Here is a 17,332-nt window from a genome sequence, read left to right as displayed (position 1 = left end):
TTTTCCTTCTCCAGACAATGCAAGGTGATTTTTTTTTTTGGACTGTAGGTTCACACCCAGGTTCACCCAGAGTTCTGCACTGCAGTGCTGCTTACTCTAAAGGTAAGACACCCCACAGGCCCACAAAAGAGGGGTGGGGGTGTGGTGGGGGTGTGGGGGAGGCTTTGTAGCGAAAGAGCCAGAGCGGGACGCCATCATCACTCTTAGGAGCGGTCACAGCAAGGTCCGACTGTACTCTCCAGCGAGAGCTGCGACGAGTGGCGGATCAGTGGCGCCATCATCGGGTCCACCATGGAGGAGGTGGGGAACAGCTTGTACCAGCCAATCACCATCGTCGTCAAATCCAGCTCCTCCAACAGAATGCGAGCCACGCCCATGAAACATTTGCGGTCCATTCGGCCATAGTTGCCCCAGACGATAACCTAAAAGATAGTCACAAAATTAGCCATATATTTTTTTATATGTCGAGTCTTACACCTAAAGTGTGTGAGAACTGTATGATGTAAGACATTTCTTCTATGATAGATTTTTGTTTACAATATGATGATCATCATGAAAGATATATACCATGATCACACTGCATTGTTTTTACAATATCTTTGATCTTTATAATTTTCTTTTAAGGCATTTATGATATTTCATTCCATTCACAACAGCTAAAGTAATGTTGCTTCATTAAATGAATTATTCATCTGCTTAGCCTTAGCTAGTGAACATATGTTTATTATAAGAAACAATTGTCCAACAAACTGTACAGAACAGCATATAAATAAACTCTAACTGATATTTATTAGACACCACAGTCTGCCTTATAAGGGTTCTGTGTCTTTTGTATGTTTAGAACTGACCCACTGTCAGTATAAATCATCCTGTCCAGACACACACAGACACAGGTATACACCCTTTCCCTGAACATTAAAAGAGGGGCTGTGTTTTGTTTAAGTCTGTAAGGTTTCCTTTCAAAAATACTTTAGATGAGTGTTTAGCATTTCCCATATTTTCTCTGACACACAAAAAATAAAGCATTCAACCCATTTCTCTGTTCTCTTGCCAAACCTCCTAAAAGAAGACATTTATCTGGGCAGAAAACTAAAAACGGACGTGGAAAGTAGAATTATTCATTGACAGGACATGGAATTATCCCTGGAATTGTTCTTCAGCAGTTGGTTTGGATGTGACTGTTTTGTTGTCCACTTTGCATTACCTTTAACCTGAATATTTTGACTGGACTGTAGTTATCCATTACTGATGTCCTCAGATTGTCTATTTATACCCACTCAATAAGTGTTGACACAGATACATAGCCAGCAACTGTGGCTGTGGCATTATTGCCATCAGATCCGATGCTAGGCAAGCTCAGGGTGGTCCATTTCAGTAAAGTCTAAATCAAGTAAATTGAAGTGCTTTTTTAGTAGTTTATTTAATCTTCCACATGAATAGTAACAATGCCATTGTGCATTTTTCTCCAGGCGATTTTAAATAGAAAAGCCAGACTGATTTCAGCTCTTCTTTAAAAACTGAATTCTGTATGTCCAAATGTCAGAAACTGCTGACTGGCTTTTTCAAATGCTACAGTTGACTTTATTGCACTGTAGGCTAAATAAATTTAAGTGACTTAAATTCTTAAATGCATCTGCCTGTAATATTGTGGGTAGTGGAATCTGGGGGTCACAGTACCTGCTGGCTGATGCATGTAAGCAACTGACATTTAACTTTAACAACTAAGAAATGGTGCCCTAACATCATTCATAATGGACGCATTTGCTGCATATTACAGATGCAAAGCCATATTGCTCTTATGCATTTGCATATATCTACAGCAGATGCTGAACACTAGATTTAGCAGGAAATATAATTTTTAAAATGTGTCCTCCAGCCCTGATATTCTCTAGTGTGTGTAGCAGGTATATGCTGCAGGTGAGTGGTGAATATTCTCTAGTGTGTGTCCGTGTAGCAGGTATATGCTGCAGGTGAGTGGTGAATATTCTCTAGTGCAGGTGGCAGGTGTATGCTGCAGGTGAGTGGTGAATATTCTCTAGTTTGTGTAGCAGGTATATGCTGCAGGTGAGTGGTGAATATTCTCTAGTGTGTGTAGCAGGTATATGCTGCAGGTGAGTGGTGAATATTCTCTAGTGTGTGTCCGTGTAGCAGGTATATGCTGCAGGTGAGTGGTGAATATTCTCTAGTGTGTGTCCGTGTAGCAGGTATATGCTGCAGGTGAGTGGTGAATATTCTCTAGTGTGTGTCCGTGTAGCAGGTATATGCTGCAGGTGAGTGGCGAATATTCTCTAGTGTAGGTGGCAGGTGTATGCTCTGAGGTGAGTGGCGGATATTTTTTACCTGTACAACCTTTCCCTGGGGGCTTTCCGAGAAGACCAGGACCTGGTTGTAGAGCGGGTCAAGGGACTTCCTCACTGACTTGGTCTTCTTTTTGGCTACACAGACACCGTTTTCAAGTAGGTACACTTTTATGTAGGCCGCTGCCAAGAGAAGGAAAAACAATTATAATCAAGACATGAAATTCCTGTTGAACAGTGTGTGAGATTTACTCCTGGACATAAAATGTAAAGTTGTAAAGTATCCACTGTTAACATTTCATAGATGTTTCTTCTCTATACAGTGTGTGTCCACTTGAATCTCCTATAAAACTATATTCTATTGAATGTCTGCAGGTCATGGTTACCTGGGGGCCCTTTAGACCCTGGCTTCATGGTCAAGCCTCTTGCCTGAATGATCTCCACCTCGAGCTGCCCGTTCCTCTCCGCCAGGCCTATCTCCACATCCCCTGAAATACACACTCCAAAAATTACTCTGGTTTCCTTATACATCATCATATCAAATATTTACATTTCTATTTACATTCATTCATTTGGCTGAGGCTTTTATCCAAAGTGACTTACATATGTAATTTATATTAAAAGGGCCAAATATGTCATTCCAGATATTACAGATTAATTTTTCTAATTCTATCCCAGTATTCCTCACCCATCGAGGTTGTTGCCAGAGTCTGTCGGCCCACAAACTGGGCAGGACCCATGCCGTCCAGGAAGTCACTGAACTGGGAATCAGAGGCCAGGCACACGCCAGAGTAATTAAGACTGGATGAAACAGAGAGAAACAAATACAGGGCATTAGATTCCCACATTTACGCCCGCAGGGTTCTACAGTGTCAGCCCTGGCTAATATGCTTCCAAATGGGCTTTGTGACAGTGTTTGGGGACAGTGGCTCATGCGAGCAATCCAAAGCAGGTTCTCAGCCTCTCTCTTTGTGACAACATTATGGACAGACCTGCACACACTGGGTGGAATTGCATTGGTGCTCCGGCTGCAGGGCGCTCTCATGCAACGCGAGCCGCTTTCGAGCTTAATGATGTCTAACAATGAGACGGGAGCGTGTGTTTTTGTGGCCCCCTCTGTGCGAGTGATACGGGCCCGACTGGGGCATGTAAAGAGGCCCGCTGGCCAGGGGCCAGGGCTGGAGAGCAGATAAGGCAGCCTGGAGAATGAATTAAGGGAATTACTGTGACATGTGATTTCTGGCCGCGTAGGGGGGGGGGGGGGGATAGGGAGGCGACGCAGTGCAGTGTGGCACGGCACGGTGCGATGCACAGAGTGGCCGTCTGGTGGACTGAGCTGGCACTGTGACACAGGTGCCTTTCAATACGCCACTCTCTCCATGGCGATGGATGAGACACACGCATGGAGGAGAGGCTGATTCAGAGAGAGGGGAAGGTGCAGAGCCTCTCTCCGAGGACATTGTTTCATCCGTCTCACAGCTTTGTTTGGGTAGGGGGGTGGGTGGGTGTAGAAGAGGAGGAATATGTGCAGCCTGGAGAACATAACAACGAATGTGTGCAACAAAAACACATCTTTTATTTAAAGATATAAGATAGAATGTGGAATTTGTTGTAATTGATTGATCTGTTTTGGCATCCTACCCTTGGCAGACACAAAGATGACAGCAGTCACAGACAAATAAAGTCTTATGTGAAGACTGATTCATCTCTCAGTGCTATGTAGTGTTTTTTGGTTCGATCTGAAATACAATGCAATACAGTTGAATCCAATTGAGTTTTAAAAATCAGCATTGGTGAAATTACCCAAGCTCCCACCCTCTTGTGTATGTGTGTGTGTTTGTGAGTGTGTGTGTCTTGCTCTTCTCTGCTAGAGGATATTGCTCGCCATTGTCTCTCTCTCTGTCTCCTGCATGTGTGCGGGGAGGCTCACTGGAGTGTTGGAGGTGCTTTATTAATTAATTAATTTCCTCTCTGTGTTTCTGACCTCAATTCTTCATCTGCATTGCTCTCTCATCCTCTTTTCCTCTCTCACGCTCTCTCTCCTTCTCTCTCTCACTCTCTCTTTCTTTCTTTCTTTCTTTCTTCCTCTCTCTCATTCTCTCTCTCTCTCTCTTTGCTCTCCTCTCCTCGCCGGTCTATTTTTACGGCGCTGCTGGGATGGTCCACACCAGCTGCCACACATTTGGACAGGCAGAGGGTCTCAGGAGAACTCCTCTTCCCCACTCATCTATCTTAGCACCATCACTCTCCAGCCGAGCCGCGAGCCTCCTTAGGAGACGCCACACCAAGAACAACACCCATTAAAGTCTCATTCCGCCCTAATGAGGGGGTGGGGGGGGGGGTGACAAAGGAAACCAGGCCTGACCTGTGTCATTTCACACCCTGTCGCCATGACACACACCGTCTGTCCGGCACTATAGGGACGCTAAGTGGCAGGGGAAGACATAGTGATCATTTCGTTACACACAGCAAACGCGTGTCCTGAATAACATTGGTGTAAGCGGAAATGAAGGTGGTGATCAGTGGCTTCGTTTTGTAAAGCCTGAATAAAGCCACCGGGTGTCTGATTAAAACAAACATTTGCATGTAATCAGCATGCCTCAATACTGAGGGCTGAATTTCGAAAGGAAATCCGGAGCCAAACCCAGAAGCCATGTGTTTTTTTTTTGTTTCCCGTGTATAGGGAAGAGGCAATGCTTTTCATATCACATTCCAAAGGGAAGCAAGAATACGTACTGAAAGTGTCTATTTGGAGATGCTTTGAAATTTCTCCAGCTGTCACATATGTTTGGCTAAGATAAACAACCTTACACAACCTATGTTTGATAAAATAGCATAAAAGATAAGTGTAACCTATAGAGTTCATAGGAAATGTTACAAAAAGAGATTATTCATAGTATTGTATTAATCTCTCCATGACCCCCTTTCCCACTGGTTTTACACACTGGTTTTAAAGCATAGTGTAGTAATACAAACTCAGACATACACAAAACGTAATCATGTAAACATGTAAACACATGTGCACAAACACACACACACACACACACACACTGGCCAAATGCTGCAAATGTAAGAGCAATTATGGAGCTTTCTACTGGAGAGTAGGAGAAATGGAACCCATTTTGTTTGGCCGCCACTCCAAAAAGAATGTTTATGGGCGGACGTATTTTGTTGTTATGCACTAAAGAGATTCCAGAGATTCAATATAATATGGTAAAATATTCAGCCTGAGCCAAAAGTGTAATCTGCCCCCCCCCCCCCCCCCCCCCAGCAGTCCTCACAGTCCCCATCCCCTCCCCAACTCCCCATGCAATTCCCAGTAATCCAGCTTCAATGAGGTTGATTTCTCCCTGCTGATGTCACTTCACTGCCAGAATGGCCAAGGCTGTAGGTATTATGTAACAAATCTGCGTGCAGGTTTTGCGTGAGGCCTGCACATCTGAATCTGTTTGCAGAGAGCCGTACTGGATCAGGGCTTCCAGTGGCCGCAGGTCACACGGGAATACTCCATTTCCTTAGATGGCACGGGTGGAGAGGGCATATCGGGTATATGAAAAGGGTGCAGGTTCCTGAAAATAACTTTTTAAAAAGGATCTAAGCCTAAAATAAATATTATACAATTTAATAAGATTAATTTATTTTTCTATTATTTGGATTTTGTGTTTCTATTTCCTGAAAAGTGTTATGGCCAGGCAATCTTTGTAAGAGAGTCAAGTTTCTAAAACTTTGTGAGCTGTAGACTGTGCTTTCCACAGAATCAGCCATCTGTCTCCTGCAGCCCCTATCTGTGCGTTTAGAGATTTAAGTCTTGTCCAACTCCAAAGATGCAAGTGTCCTAGCTAACAGACACCAAAAGAAGATGTCCCTCAGCTTGCATAAAAAAAAAAAGCACTATGGCTTGAAAGTCCGTTTGTGATGTCTACCCAGATTTGTACAAGTTCCACATTTCTGCATGTCTGTTTTTAATCTCTTTGCCGATATTTGAGCATGCTTGCGTAACCTTTGTTGAATTTGCACTGACTGCATTGTTATGACTCTGACAACATAAAAGGCAAAGGTGTTTTCCCCCATAAGCAACAAGGTCCTAATTTTATCAATGATTAAGTGTCTTTTATATTTATTTTAAAAAATAAATAAACAAACATGAGCATAATTGGTGTTATCTTAAGACAAATCAAACATGGTTAGTGTGAGGTGTGTAGTGTGTGCAATACACTGATTTATTTTGACAGGCAAAAAGAGCAACCTTATGCATAACTGTGCTTTACAATATCACAGTGAGTTTATATGTCAAGACCTTAAAATTGCAAGGCTTAATCTGACGTTTGGTTGATGGTTGATGCTTACAGGCCTGAGGTAAAATACTGTTGAATAGAATAGGTCCTGAGGGCTACAGCAGAAAGACCTGAAAATCACAGTCCGAATAGTCCAAAGAATCTTTATAATTCTAAGTACTAAAACAGTCATCATTAGCAACAGCAGACTTTGTTTAGATGACCTTCTATACACTATCTACAGATCTGTATCTCCAGACAGAGACAGATCCGATCCTAGTAGCCTACTTGTCTAGTCTACCCATAGCACAGGAGAAGAGTGTGAGATTTGACAATAGCACAGGAGAAGAGTATGAGATGGACAGTGGACTCACTTTCCCTCTGATCCGTAGCTGTTCATGCTGTCCTCGATGGACTCGTGGCTGGCCTGGCGCACAGTCCGGCTTGGCATCTCCACGGCCAGCCCCGTCTCCGTGCTGCGTTGGATCCCCTTTAGCCTGCGACCCTCCGCATCTGCAAGAGCCACACAGAGGTACCAACCAGCTGAAAACAGCATGCATTGTTTCATACACATCTTAGGCATTGGAAGATTCATGTCTCAAAATGGACGAGAGGTGAGCCAACGGATACACTTATACGCAGTTAGACCCAGCTGCTACACTGAAAAACAATTTTCCACTAAATATCATCAATGCTCATTCATAATGCAGCTAAATATGTAAACTACATTATAGTGAATGCATCTATTCTATCACTTTTCAACTGTAACGAGAGAAATGATTATACAACAACCACAGCAATTTGTCATTGGGCAGGACAGAATCATTGCCACACAATGGCTGCACATTGTTGTTAGTTGTAAAAACTAGGCTGCTTTTACGTCATTATATCAATCAACAATTGGGGCTAATTAAAACAGCAGATGTGGGTAATTTATCTACAAGTGATGGGAGTTTGGTGAACAGCTATTGTGCAGAGAAAGGAACAGCTTAACATGACATCTATTTGATCTAGCTCTGCCTTGTGAATCAAGTGTACAGCTTATGATGTTCCCTCTTCTTAAAATGTATCCCATCAACGACAAAGACCACTGTGTAACAGGTAGCACATTCTGTTTTCAACCTTACTGAACGGTGGCATATTCAGGCTTGTTGCCTGAATATGCCACCGTTCAGAATTGTCCAGTGGCACTCTGTATTTGCATGAAGGTGCATTGCTGAAAAACAGGGGAAGAGAAGGCTCCTATTTACATCTTAGATCCCTGGTATGAAGCTCATGACCTAGATTGCTTGCTGTATAATGAACTGCGGTATTTGGCGTCAGGTGGAGCAGCACATACCGCTGGCTACCATGTCAACGTGGTTTGGAGGCACACGGGGGAAAGAACATCCTGTATCATGAAAGACCCTCAAAAAGACATGTCGTTGCCATGGGAGACAAGCCCCAGCCTAATTCGGAGCATGCCTTTCTCTGAAATATTTCCCTGAGCTGTGTGCATGATTAAGGCCGATAATTATTTTCTTTTCAACCAGGATTATTAACAGATGCCAGGGAAGAATCCTTCCCTTTCAACAGGTGTGATGGCAAAGGAGTCATTTTTGTGCATTAAACAAATACATTTTATATTTTCATGGTGATGATCACAGATTTAATGAAAGGAACACAATTAATGTTAGCATGAACTCTGAGAACTCAGAGGATAAAAGCACTGTCATTAAAAGGGGCCACTCTTATTGGGGGCCAAGCAGAAAAGCTGCGAAAGCACCCATTGTGTTCCTACGTTTTCTTATTATCATTTCAGGTTAAAACTTTCAAATCAGTCAGTATTTCAGGTTCACTGGACATCCTTGTGAACAGCATTCACCTGGTCATTAGGCATCACGTAAGGCAGACTATGTAGCGATTGTGATTCATGCCAGCACTTACGGCAGTGTAGCGCCTGCATGTTTATATCCATGGATGTTGCGTAATAGCATGCACTAGAAAGGCATCATACACATCTAGCTCTTGAACCAGATTGATAACTTCTCCGGTGGTATGTAGACCAGTCAGAAGTAGGCCTCATTAGAGTGCTCCCCGGAGAATGGATAAAAATGTACGCAGCACATTTATTAATGCTGGCTGAATTCATTAATCAAAATGACAGTCATGAATTTAAAACAGAAAAGAGACAAGAGATAAGGTACATTGTCAATATCCTGTGACGTTACATCCAGCATCTCCTTGCTTTCACAATGTAAGGACACATTTGATATTCATGATTAGATGTATGTCATGAATATATCTGCACTCGATTCATTGATCAGTCAACTTTTAGTGCTCCTAATTTTACAGCACTATAATTCATATTCTACGTATTTGCTTTGTCTAATTGTTTTGCACTAAGTGACATTGTCACTGTATTGGTTTGTTTGTAAGATAAATGATATAATTCCTCAACTGTCAAATTTGAAACTCTTGACATGCTCAGGCTTTGATGCAATGGACACTGTTTAAGGCTTTTATACAATCTATTTTGCATATGAATGCAATCTGTGATAAATCCTATCTCTCAGTTGACAAATATGTCCCTACACAAAATGCATTGTACTCATTCATAGCATTTTAGGCGCAAAGACACATTACTTTCTTAAATAAAAGGGAACACAGTTTTACGCATGTCACTTTCTGGTTAAAAGGACATGTTAGAAGAGGATCTAGTACTACAGCAATTGTACAGCGATAAACTCATTAAAGCTAATATTATCATGACATTCCAATTTTGTCTGTCAAAAAATAAGAGATATCCAGGACCATAGCACTTTATGATTGTTTCACAATTATTACTGACAAATAAACAATGAATTATGAGCAACTGTATATTTACTAATTGACTCAAATGTGGCATGGCTATTGCCAAGGGTGTTATTGATCCCAAACCGAGTCATCAATTTTCTGTTTAGTCCAGACCATCAACCAGCTATCATACAGCTCTTCATTGCAGTCACATTAATTACCTATTAACTGTTTGAGTAATCGGTGCAGCTAAACTCATTGATCCATAAGGATGTGGAGAAACGGTATCTGTGAAGCTAACAGGCTGAAAAAAATACAGCCATAAACCTCACAACAACCTCGCTACCCACACAGCCTCAAAGGCATCATCACCATAGATCACTCTGTCTTCCCTCTTCTCCTCAGGGTTTAGGCATAAAGGTGGTGGAGGAAACACAGTATAAACGAGCTTCTCTACCATCCGTTCCTCAGGAACACACTGTATCACTCATGAGCTACTCATGAGCTACTGCAGCTACTCAATAAACAGATTAGCAGACTCATAATATTAAGGGCCCTAAATGTTTGTTTATTTAGTTTGTTTGTTTATGTTTAGTTTTAATAGAGGCTGTTTTGAAGATACTGAACTGTATAGTAGCACTGAGGAGAGTCAAGCACAAGTCCTCTAAGCATCCCCAACCCCCACAGAGTTTTTCCTGAGCATTCTCCATCTGTTTCCCTTTTTTCTCCGTCTCTACGCAAACCACTCGCGGCAACACCACAAATCACAGCAAATATTTACTCCTGTGGTGACACCATCATTCTGCCCTAAAATTAATTTTGTATGAGTTATTTCTAGGATAAATGACAGGCAAAAAGGAGCCTGCTCGGGTCATGTAATAAATGACCATAACATATCTATAATTGGATATGGGGAAGGGGGGGTTTTCTTCACATCTCCAACTTCAGAATGTCTGTGAGAGGTATTAATGAACTGTGATATTCTGGGATTTTTGGCATTTGTCATACCTGAAATGAACTTAGAACCATTTAGCCCTATGCCAAAGCTACTCTCTCACCATTACTAAATGATATCTCTGCTTGTTGTGTTCATTTTAAACACTTCACTGAAGTCATAATTGACGTTCTGCCACTGTGGCAAAGCATTAAGCAATATTAGCTAATTTCCAAAAGCCCATTGTAGATTTTCACTGACATGAACGCTGAATGAAATATGTCTGCACATACTTCTTGACTGATGGCTATTCTTAACTAATGACAGTAAGTGATGGCATTAATATTACCATGACATGAATGGGACACACACAACATTCAACTGGCAAAATAGAACATACTCTACACATTTTCTGGCAAAAAAATATTTGCATTTTCTGATACCTTATGACATGCCAGAAAGGATCTATTTACTTAGCTTCAAAGCTGAATACTGACGAGAGTCAAAAGTACAGTACAGATGTCAATTGGTAGATATTGTATCATATGTTTCAACAGTGCTCCAAAAGAACTAATAAGAGAGTGAACACTAAATTACTGTAATTAAGGCAAATTGCATGACCATCACTACACTTCAGAGGGTCTTGCTGAAGTGGTCCAGGACCCTGGAGAATGAGCAGGAGCATGCTGCTCATTGTGCTAAGCCCTAAGTAGTCCCATTTTCTAAAGCTGATAAGAGCATGTTATGTAAATGTTCAACAACAAAACAAACATCACTTCTGTTAGTTTGACAGATCGTATGAATGAGCTCCTCTCTCCCTCCCTCTGTCTCTCCTTCTCTCTCTCTCTCTCTCTCTCTTTCTCTTTCTCCCTCTCTCTCTCCCTCTCTCTCTCTCTCTCTCTCTCTCTCTCTCTCTCTCTCCTGCCCCATTCTCTCTCTCTCTCTCTCCCCCTGTCTTATTCTTCCTTCTTCTTTCTTATATACACCAAACCACCAGAAACGCACGCACGCACGCACGCACACACACACACACACAGCACATGCTCAATGTCTTGCATGTTTTCTTAAAGGTCAGACAGGAGCTTGTTCTGATCAGGGAGAGTGTGTGGACGGCATGTTTGTACATAATGTGCATTATTCATTAGGGTGATCGCAGAATACCAATACCAAACAGACTAACACTGTGAATGCTATCTGAATAATTACAGCTAGAGGATAACACATAGGCTAGATTCCACAATAAATATCGGCACATTTTAATTGTGTGTTGTTTGAATATTTAGTTCAAGGTGTTTTGTTCTTGTATATAGTCCTTAACAGTATACAGTATGTTAGGATTGTCAGTCTGTGATTACATTATATTGTATGCCAGCTTTTTTTCATGTACGAATAACGCTCATGATCCCTGAAGCAAAGCTAGTTTACAGCAGTGAATGGATAAATGGTGTGGCATTGCAAAGCCCTATATTCACATCTTTCTGATTTACATAAAACAAAAAAAGCTGCCAGTGCTTTCTGTCTGGAAAACATGATGTCTTTAAAAATGCATTACAGTATATTATTATGATTGTATTATCCTTTCACATGTGTAGCAGAGAGATTTGAAATGTCAAGGCAAGCCTGTATGCTGGATGTTGAGAATGCAGAGTGGAGAAGCAGCTACCAGTTTCTGGGAATAGAGACACCCCCCTTACAACTGGATATTAGCGTACTTGAGAACAATGGCCATGAAAATCAACTCGGTAGCCAGTGGTACTGAGTGACAGACTGATTTCCTGCACCAGGCACAGTGCACAACATGCACAAAAACACAGCATCTCACTACTCCAGTTGTGTTAAGACATGATTGCTTGTTTTAGTGTGTGGTGTGTGTGTGTGTGTGTGTGTGTGTGTGTGTGCCTGCGTGTGTTTGTTTTTGTGTGTGTATGTGTCCAAACAGCCAACACCACCAATTGGTTCCCTGTTCTCCGAGAGAAAATAGTCACTTTCTCACCTGACTGTAGAGCGCACGAATACAAAGCTCAGTTCATTTACAACCAATCCAGGCGCACGCCACACAAACAGGCTCCTGGGTGTGCTTCCCCATCACACCCTATCATGTTTTATCGCTCATATTTGCAGAGCAGATGCTCAGGTGAGAAGCAAGTTCTCACAGCCTTTATAATGAGTTGAACTTGCGGGGTCAAGCCTGACCTCATCTGGAGCAGCCCATATAGCTGACAATGACAGTTGTAGCATAAGAGCCACCATGAGGAGAGAACATGGAGATTGGATGGAATGTGTGTGTGTGTGTGTGTGTGTGTGTGTGTGTGTGTGTGTGTGTGTGTGTGTGTGTGTGTGTGTGTGTGTGTGTGTGTGTGCGTGCGTGGGTGCGTGCATGTGTGTGTGTGTGTTTCTGTGTTTGTGTGTTTGATTGTAAGGAATGGTTGGATCTTTAAATCATGACCCATGTCAATGTTTATGCACATGCTCAGGCTAGAGGACGCTTCAGCACTTAAATCAACCTGCCGCCATTCACAGTTTAGGTTCTTAATTCATGAGATCCTTACGCAACTGAGAATATGGAGTTGTATAGGTATGAAGTCATTTGCTGTGTATTGTCTCCCTTGTATAGTGTTCCGAGCAGAGCAATCAGTTTTCTCCGGCCCTGGCAGCGTAGGTGTGCTAATAAGCTTACAGAAGTTCTAAGACCACCCCCTTCTTTTCTTAACAGATCACAGTTAACAGATCTGAGAGAGTGTAGGCAATCACGGTGTCCAAGCATGCCACAGAAAACTGAGAGGAAATGTGAGACTTGGATCATGCCAAGGGCTACATTATGAGATCAAATCCAGCCAGTATCTAAAATGGTATGCGTTTGTGAAAATGTGAATATTTTATAGTTTTAGAACTTTCAAGGGGAAAAAATGCCTGAAAGCTTTGATGTCATCATAAATGCATTCTAAATCAAATTTCCAATGTAAATGGCCATAAACCTTTCCAAATGTGTGAATTTATCTGTCATTGCGTTATACTGTATGGCAGCTATGGAGATGTTGCATAACTCATATGAGCAGGTGCTCACCCGGGGAAAAAAAACATACTTTTTTTCTAAGGTCTACAGATATGACTCAGATGTTCTTTAGATGAGGCAATGTGATTGATTTTAGGGATCTTGTCTTTTTTCAAGATGGTGGCAAGATTTTATGTGTGTTACATTACTGATTTTAGCTTTTTGTGCAAAAGATGACAGATTAGCAAAAATGTAGGTATTTTTTTTAGAATTTCAAATACCAAGTACCAAGAGGATATTAAAATTCCTCAAACTGGTGTTTTAACCCTAACCAAATAATTACATGACATGAAATGAAAACTGTGGCACAATACTTTCTACTTCACTGATGCTCAATTGAATTCAAATGCAAATCATCCTAAAAAAAACACCTACAGTGGGACATTTGACATTTCACATAGTTGATGTGTTCATATGCATCGGTCCACTATCAGAGGGGCAGACTTTTCTTGTGGGTGAAATTAATTTCTTTCCCCGTGACTTTTCTGGGTCATGTCTCTAACGTAGCCCACCGAGGGACGTCGATTTCTCTCCTCCTCCTTGCACTGCCTGAGACTCCAGCTATTACACTGGTCCGACCTCACAGATTGATTGAACAAAATGTTCAGTCTCCTCTGGATAGAAATGACAGGTAATTACTAACTATTCTAGTACCTGCTGATTTATGCAGAACCCCTCCGAAAAAAGGAAAGATATCATGAATACAATATGGGGTTCTCATTCTTTTTGGTCCAAATTTGTTTCTATATTTGTAGAACATTTCCTTTCCTTGTAGACTGATGGATGTTGGTTATATAAGGATGCGGTGACATTTTCATTAATTTCTGTGCCACAGCAGTAGTTGTCAGGAAGTTACCTGACAACATTGTCAGGTGAACTCCAACTGTTCAGAATTATCAGTAGTCCCTTCTGCTACAGTGATGGTTCCATTTTTTTTTATTTTGTTGGTGTAACATACACTTAACATCCTTTTAATTTTGCTATTTTTGCTATAACAGTAGTATCATCATTTTTATAATGTGGATCAGATATTTCCTGACACAAATGGCAGCAGCTAGGCCATATCACAATGTCCAACTGTTAGCCTCCTCATAGCTCTGATCCTTTTGGCATGTGATGCTGGACAAACAGAGGCCGTCTGGCGACGGGAATATTTGCGTCATACTCTGATTTTCAGTGCTCCAGCGTGGTAGGGGTCGGGCTGAGACCCGGAGATGCAATCAGGGCTGAATGCCAGAGTACATCTCAACAGGTAATAATCCACATGCTGGCTTTTAGCTGCACTGTGCCTTCTGCCAATCCTACTGTATAGGCAGAGCTGGCAATATTTATCACCTGTACATCTGCTGCACTTTATGTGTGTGTGTGTGTGTGTGTGTGTGTGTGTGTCTTGTCACCATGCTCTCATATGTACAGTGTGTATGTTTGTGTGTGTGTGTGTGTGTGTGTGTGTGTGTCAGCATACTCTCATATGTACAGGCGTCTTCAAAATGCCTCTCACCAGCCATTAGCCATTTAACACTTTGAATTGAAATGTGATTTAAATGGTGTTCATTTATAATGTATAATAACAGGCTAATTAATGAGATTTATGCTAATCATCAGCGCTTGATCAAGAGATAAATGTCAGCTTGGTCAAATGAAAAGCCATTTTGGCATGTATTTAATTCCATGGGTCTTTGCCTTCATTTGTGTGTGTGTGTGTGTGTGTCTATGCACACATTTTGGCGTGCATATGTGTTTGCATCGTGTTGCCTTTGCGTGTTTGTGTGTCAGTCTGACGTGTGTCTGCCTGATGCGATACTTAGGTCTGCTGTCTTGGCCCTATCTTTCAACCCTCTTGTGATCAATGCTGCTGCCACTTCTGAGAGTGCAGAGAGACAGAGAGATATACTGGCTTGGCAACTGTCACTCCATTCTACCTGCTCGCTGCTCTGGGAACACAGTCAACGCATGGCACACACCATGAGTGGAGGAACGGCTGTAATGATTACACCACTCAGATGAATGTGGTGCACATGAAAGCATTGTAACATTCAGTGACTGAATATGTTTGTCCTTGTGTATGTCCGAGTGTGTGCCTGTAAGTTTGTTTGTCTGTGTGCTTTTGTGTGTGTGTGTGTGTGTGTGTGTGTGTGTGTGTGTGTGTGTGTGCGTGTGAGAAAGAGAGAGAGAGAAAGAAAGTGTGTGTGTGTGTGTGTGTGTGTCAGTGTGTGTGTTTCAGTGTGTGAATGAGTGTGTGTGTGCTGCACATTCATAATGGGACTAGAGGTGCTTATGCATCTTGCCATTAGCACTGAGAATGAGAGGGATAAATCGTTTCATTTTGAGAGATGAGTCGGTTTAGTCCTTCAGATTAACACACAACAACCATCTATATATATTTTTTTTCCAAACTCAACAGATTGACTGGTGGGTCCTGACTTTTATAAAGGACTTTGCATTAGAAAGAATATACATAGTTTTTCACTTTAAAAATGGTGCCACTGAACAGTGAACACAATCTCTTCATAGGCTGCATCAATGTGACCACTAATACAGAATGCAAATCACTCCTCAAGAATGAAAACTAAAACAATACCTATTTTCCTCTGTTATTCTCAACAGTAGTTTGCAGAGGTTAAATGCCCACCAGTAGTTGACACATAAGCACCCTGAACTGCAAGGATGCACATTGTAACACCAACTCCACAACCCTCTTCCCAAACTAAATATGTCATGCCCTTGCCATGCTGTCAGCCCTTCCAAAAGTTATACTAGTGGACAGTAATGGGGTCTAGAGTGAGACGAGGTGGCAGAAGGGAACAGACAGGAGACAGATTTCCCCCGAGAGCTTACCCGCATCGTCCTCATCAAAGGAGTTCATACAGGGGAAGTAGATGGCCAGGGCCTCGAAGGAGGCCGACAGGCTGATGCGGCTCTGGGAGCGCTCCATGTAGAGCCCCGGAGTGGGCGCCGGCTCCGCCGGCTTGGCCAACCGCGCCTGGGCATTCTTCACGCGGAGCACGGCACGCGGCGTCTTGGCAGACTTTCACGGCACCACACCACGAGAAACAACTGGGGGGAAAAATACCGCCGACAACCAAAAACAAACAAAACAACAACAACAAAAAAAGCACAAAAATAAAAACACTAAGAAAGGAAAGAAACTAGAATTCCCTTTTTTTCTTGTTATTCCTAGTTTCCAGCAGAATTGTCTCCAAAGCTGTCTGCTGTGTATTCCCCCTTAGGCATGGGTAGATAAAGTTACCCAGAACGTCTGACTTCTACCAGTCTCTATTGGGTAAGGTGCGTTTGTTGTCAGATGTTTGCGTTCCTGGTCCGTCGTTTCCTCTTCCCTCTTCTTCTTGAGGTTAGTCCACAGGTCTCAGATCAGGTGGCAAAACTGTCTAGCTACAAAAGCCCGAAAATATCTGGAGCAAGGAGAGATGACAGTGTGGAAAACAATCACTTGTCAGGTGAAGGTTCTGTGCTGTTCTGGAACATGTCTTCTTGTCGAGAGAGCATGATCTGTTGCTGAAGCTTCATGTACTAAACTCCCCGCCTGTGCCCTGAAAGATTCAAGCCATCAGATATGGAGAGAGGCGGAGAGAGAGAGATGAAGAGAGAGAGGGGGAAGAGAGAAGGAGAGGGAGACAGGCTCTCACTATCTCAACAGCTAGTGCTTGATTCAGTTCATTCACTGGTGAATCCTTTGTGGAAGCAAAAATAGGAGGAGTCATCGAGAGCTGTTGCTGGGATTCGGAGGCTCCTCCAATCCGATGGCAGCTATGGGAGTCTGGGTGTGTTCAGAGTCCGTAACAACCTCTCAGCTCCATGGCTGAGATTCTGCTCTCCCTTTCTCTCTCTCTTTCTTTCTTTCTCTCTCTCTCTCTCTCTCTCCCTTTCTCCCTCTCCCTCTCTCTGTCTCTCTCTCTCGCTCACCTTATGCACATTTTTCTTCATATTTCACCAATCGTCTTCCTTTCATTTGACTGCTAAATGATGACAGAATAAGTAG

General features: G+C 42.3%; 1 protein-coding gene across 3 annotated transcripts; it reads right to left on the bottom strand.

Moving 5' to 3' along the window:
• Positions 1–203: 203 nt before the first annotated feature.
• rims4 (regulating synaptic membrane exocytosis 4) lies at positions 204–16,267 on the bottom strand. 3 transcript variants are annotated; one of them, XM_076268209.1, is made up of 7 exons: positions 16,171–16,267; positions 16,016–16,018; positions 6,946–7,084; positions 2,986–3,098; positions 2,684–2,785; positions 2,341–2,480; positions 204–422 (listed from the first exon to the last, which is right to left on the bottom strand). In XM_076268209.1, the coding sequence occupies exons 1-7, from the start codon at positions 16,265–16,267 to the stop codon at positions 204–206; spliced, it is 813 nt and encodes a 270-aa protein (XP_076124324.1). The 3 variants fall into 3 exon arrangements, with proteins under 3 accessions (XP_076124324.1, XP_076124326.1, XP_076124323.1); XM_076268211.1 differs by lacking the exon at positions 16,016–16,018 and adding an exon at positions 14,091–14,095 and having other exon boundaries at positions 6,946–7,076; XM_076268208.1 differs by lacking the exon at positions 16,016–16,018.
• Between the last annotated feature and the right edge of the window lie 1,065 nt (positions 16,268–17,332).

This window comes from Alosa pseudoharengus, unplaced genomic scaffold (assembly GCF_046254945.1).
Source record: "Alosa pseudoharengus isolate Yale_2024_CS ecotype anadromous, Long Island Sound unplaced genomic scaffold, YU_APseudo_1.1 YU_APseudo_1.1_scf_5, whole genome shotgun sequence".
NCBI lineage: Eukaryota > Metazoa > Chordata > Actinopteri > Clupeiformes > Clupeidae > Alosa > Alosa pseudoharengus.
This window is presented reverse-complemented; position numbering and strand designations above follow the sequence as displayed.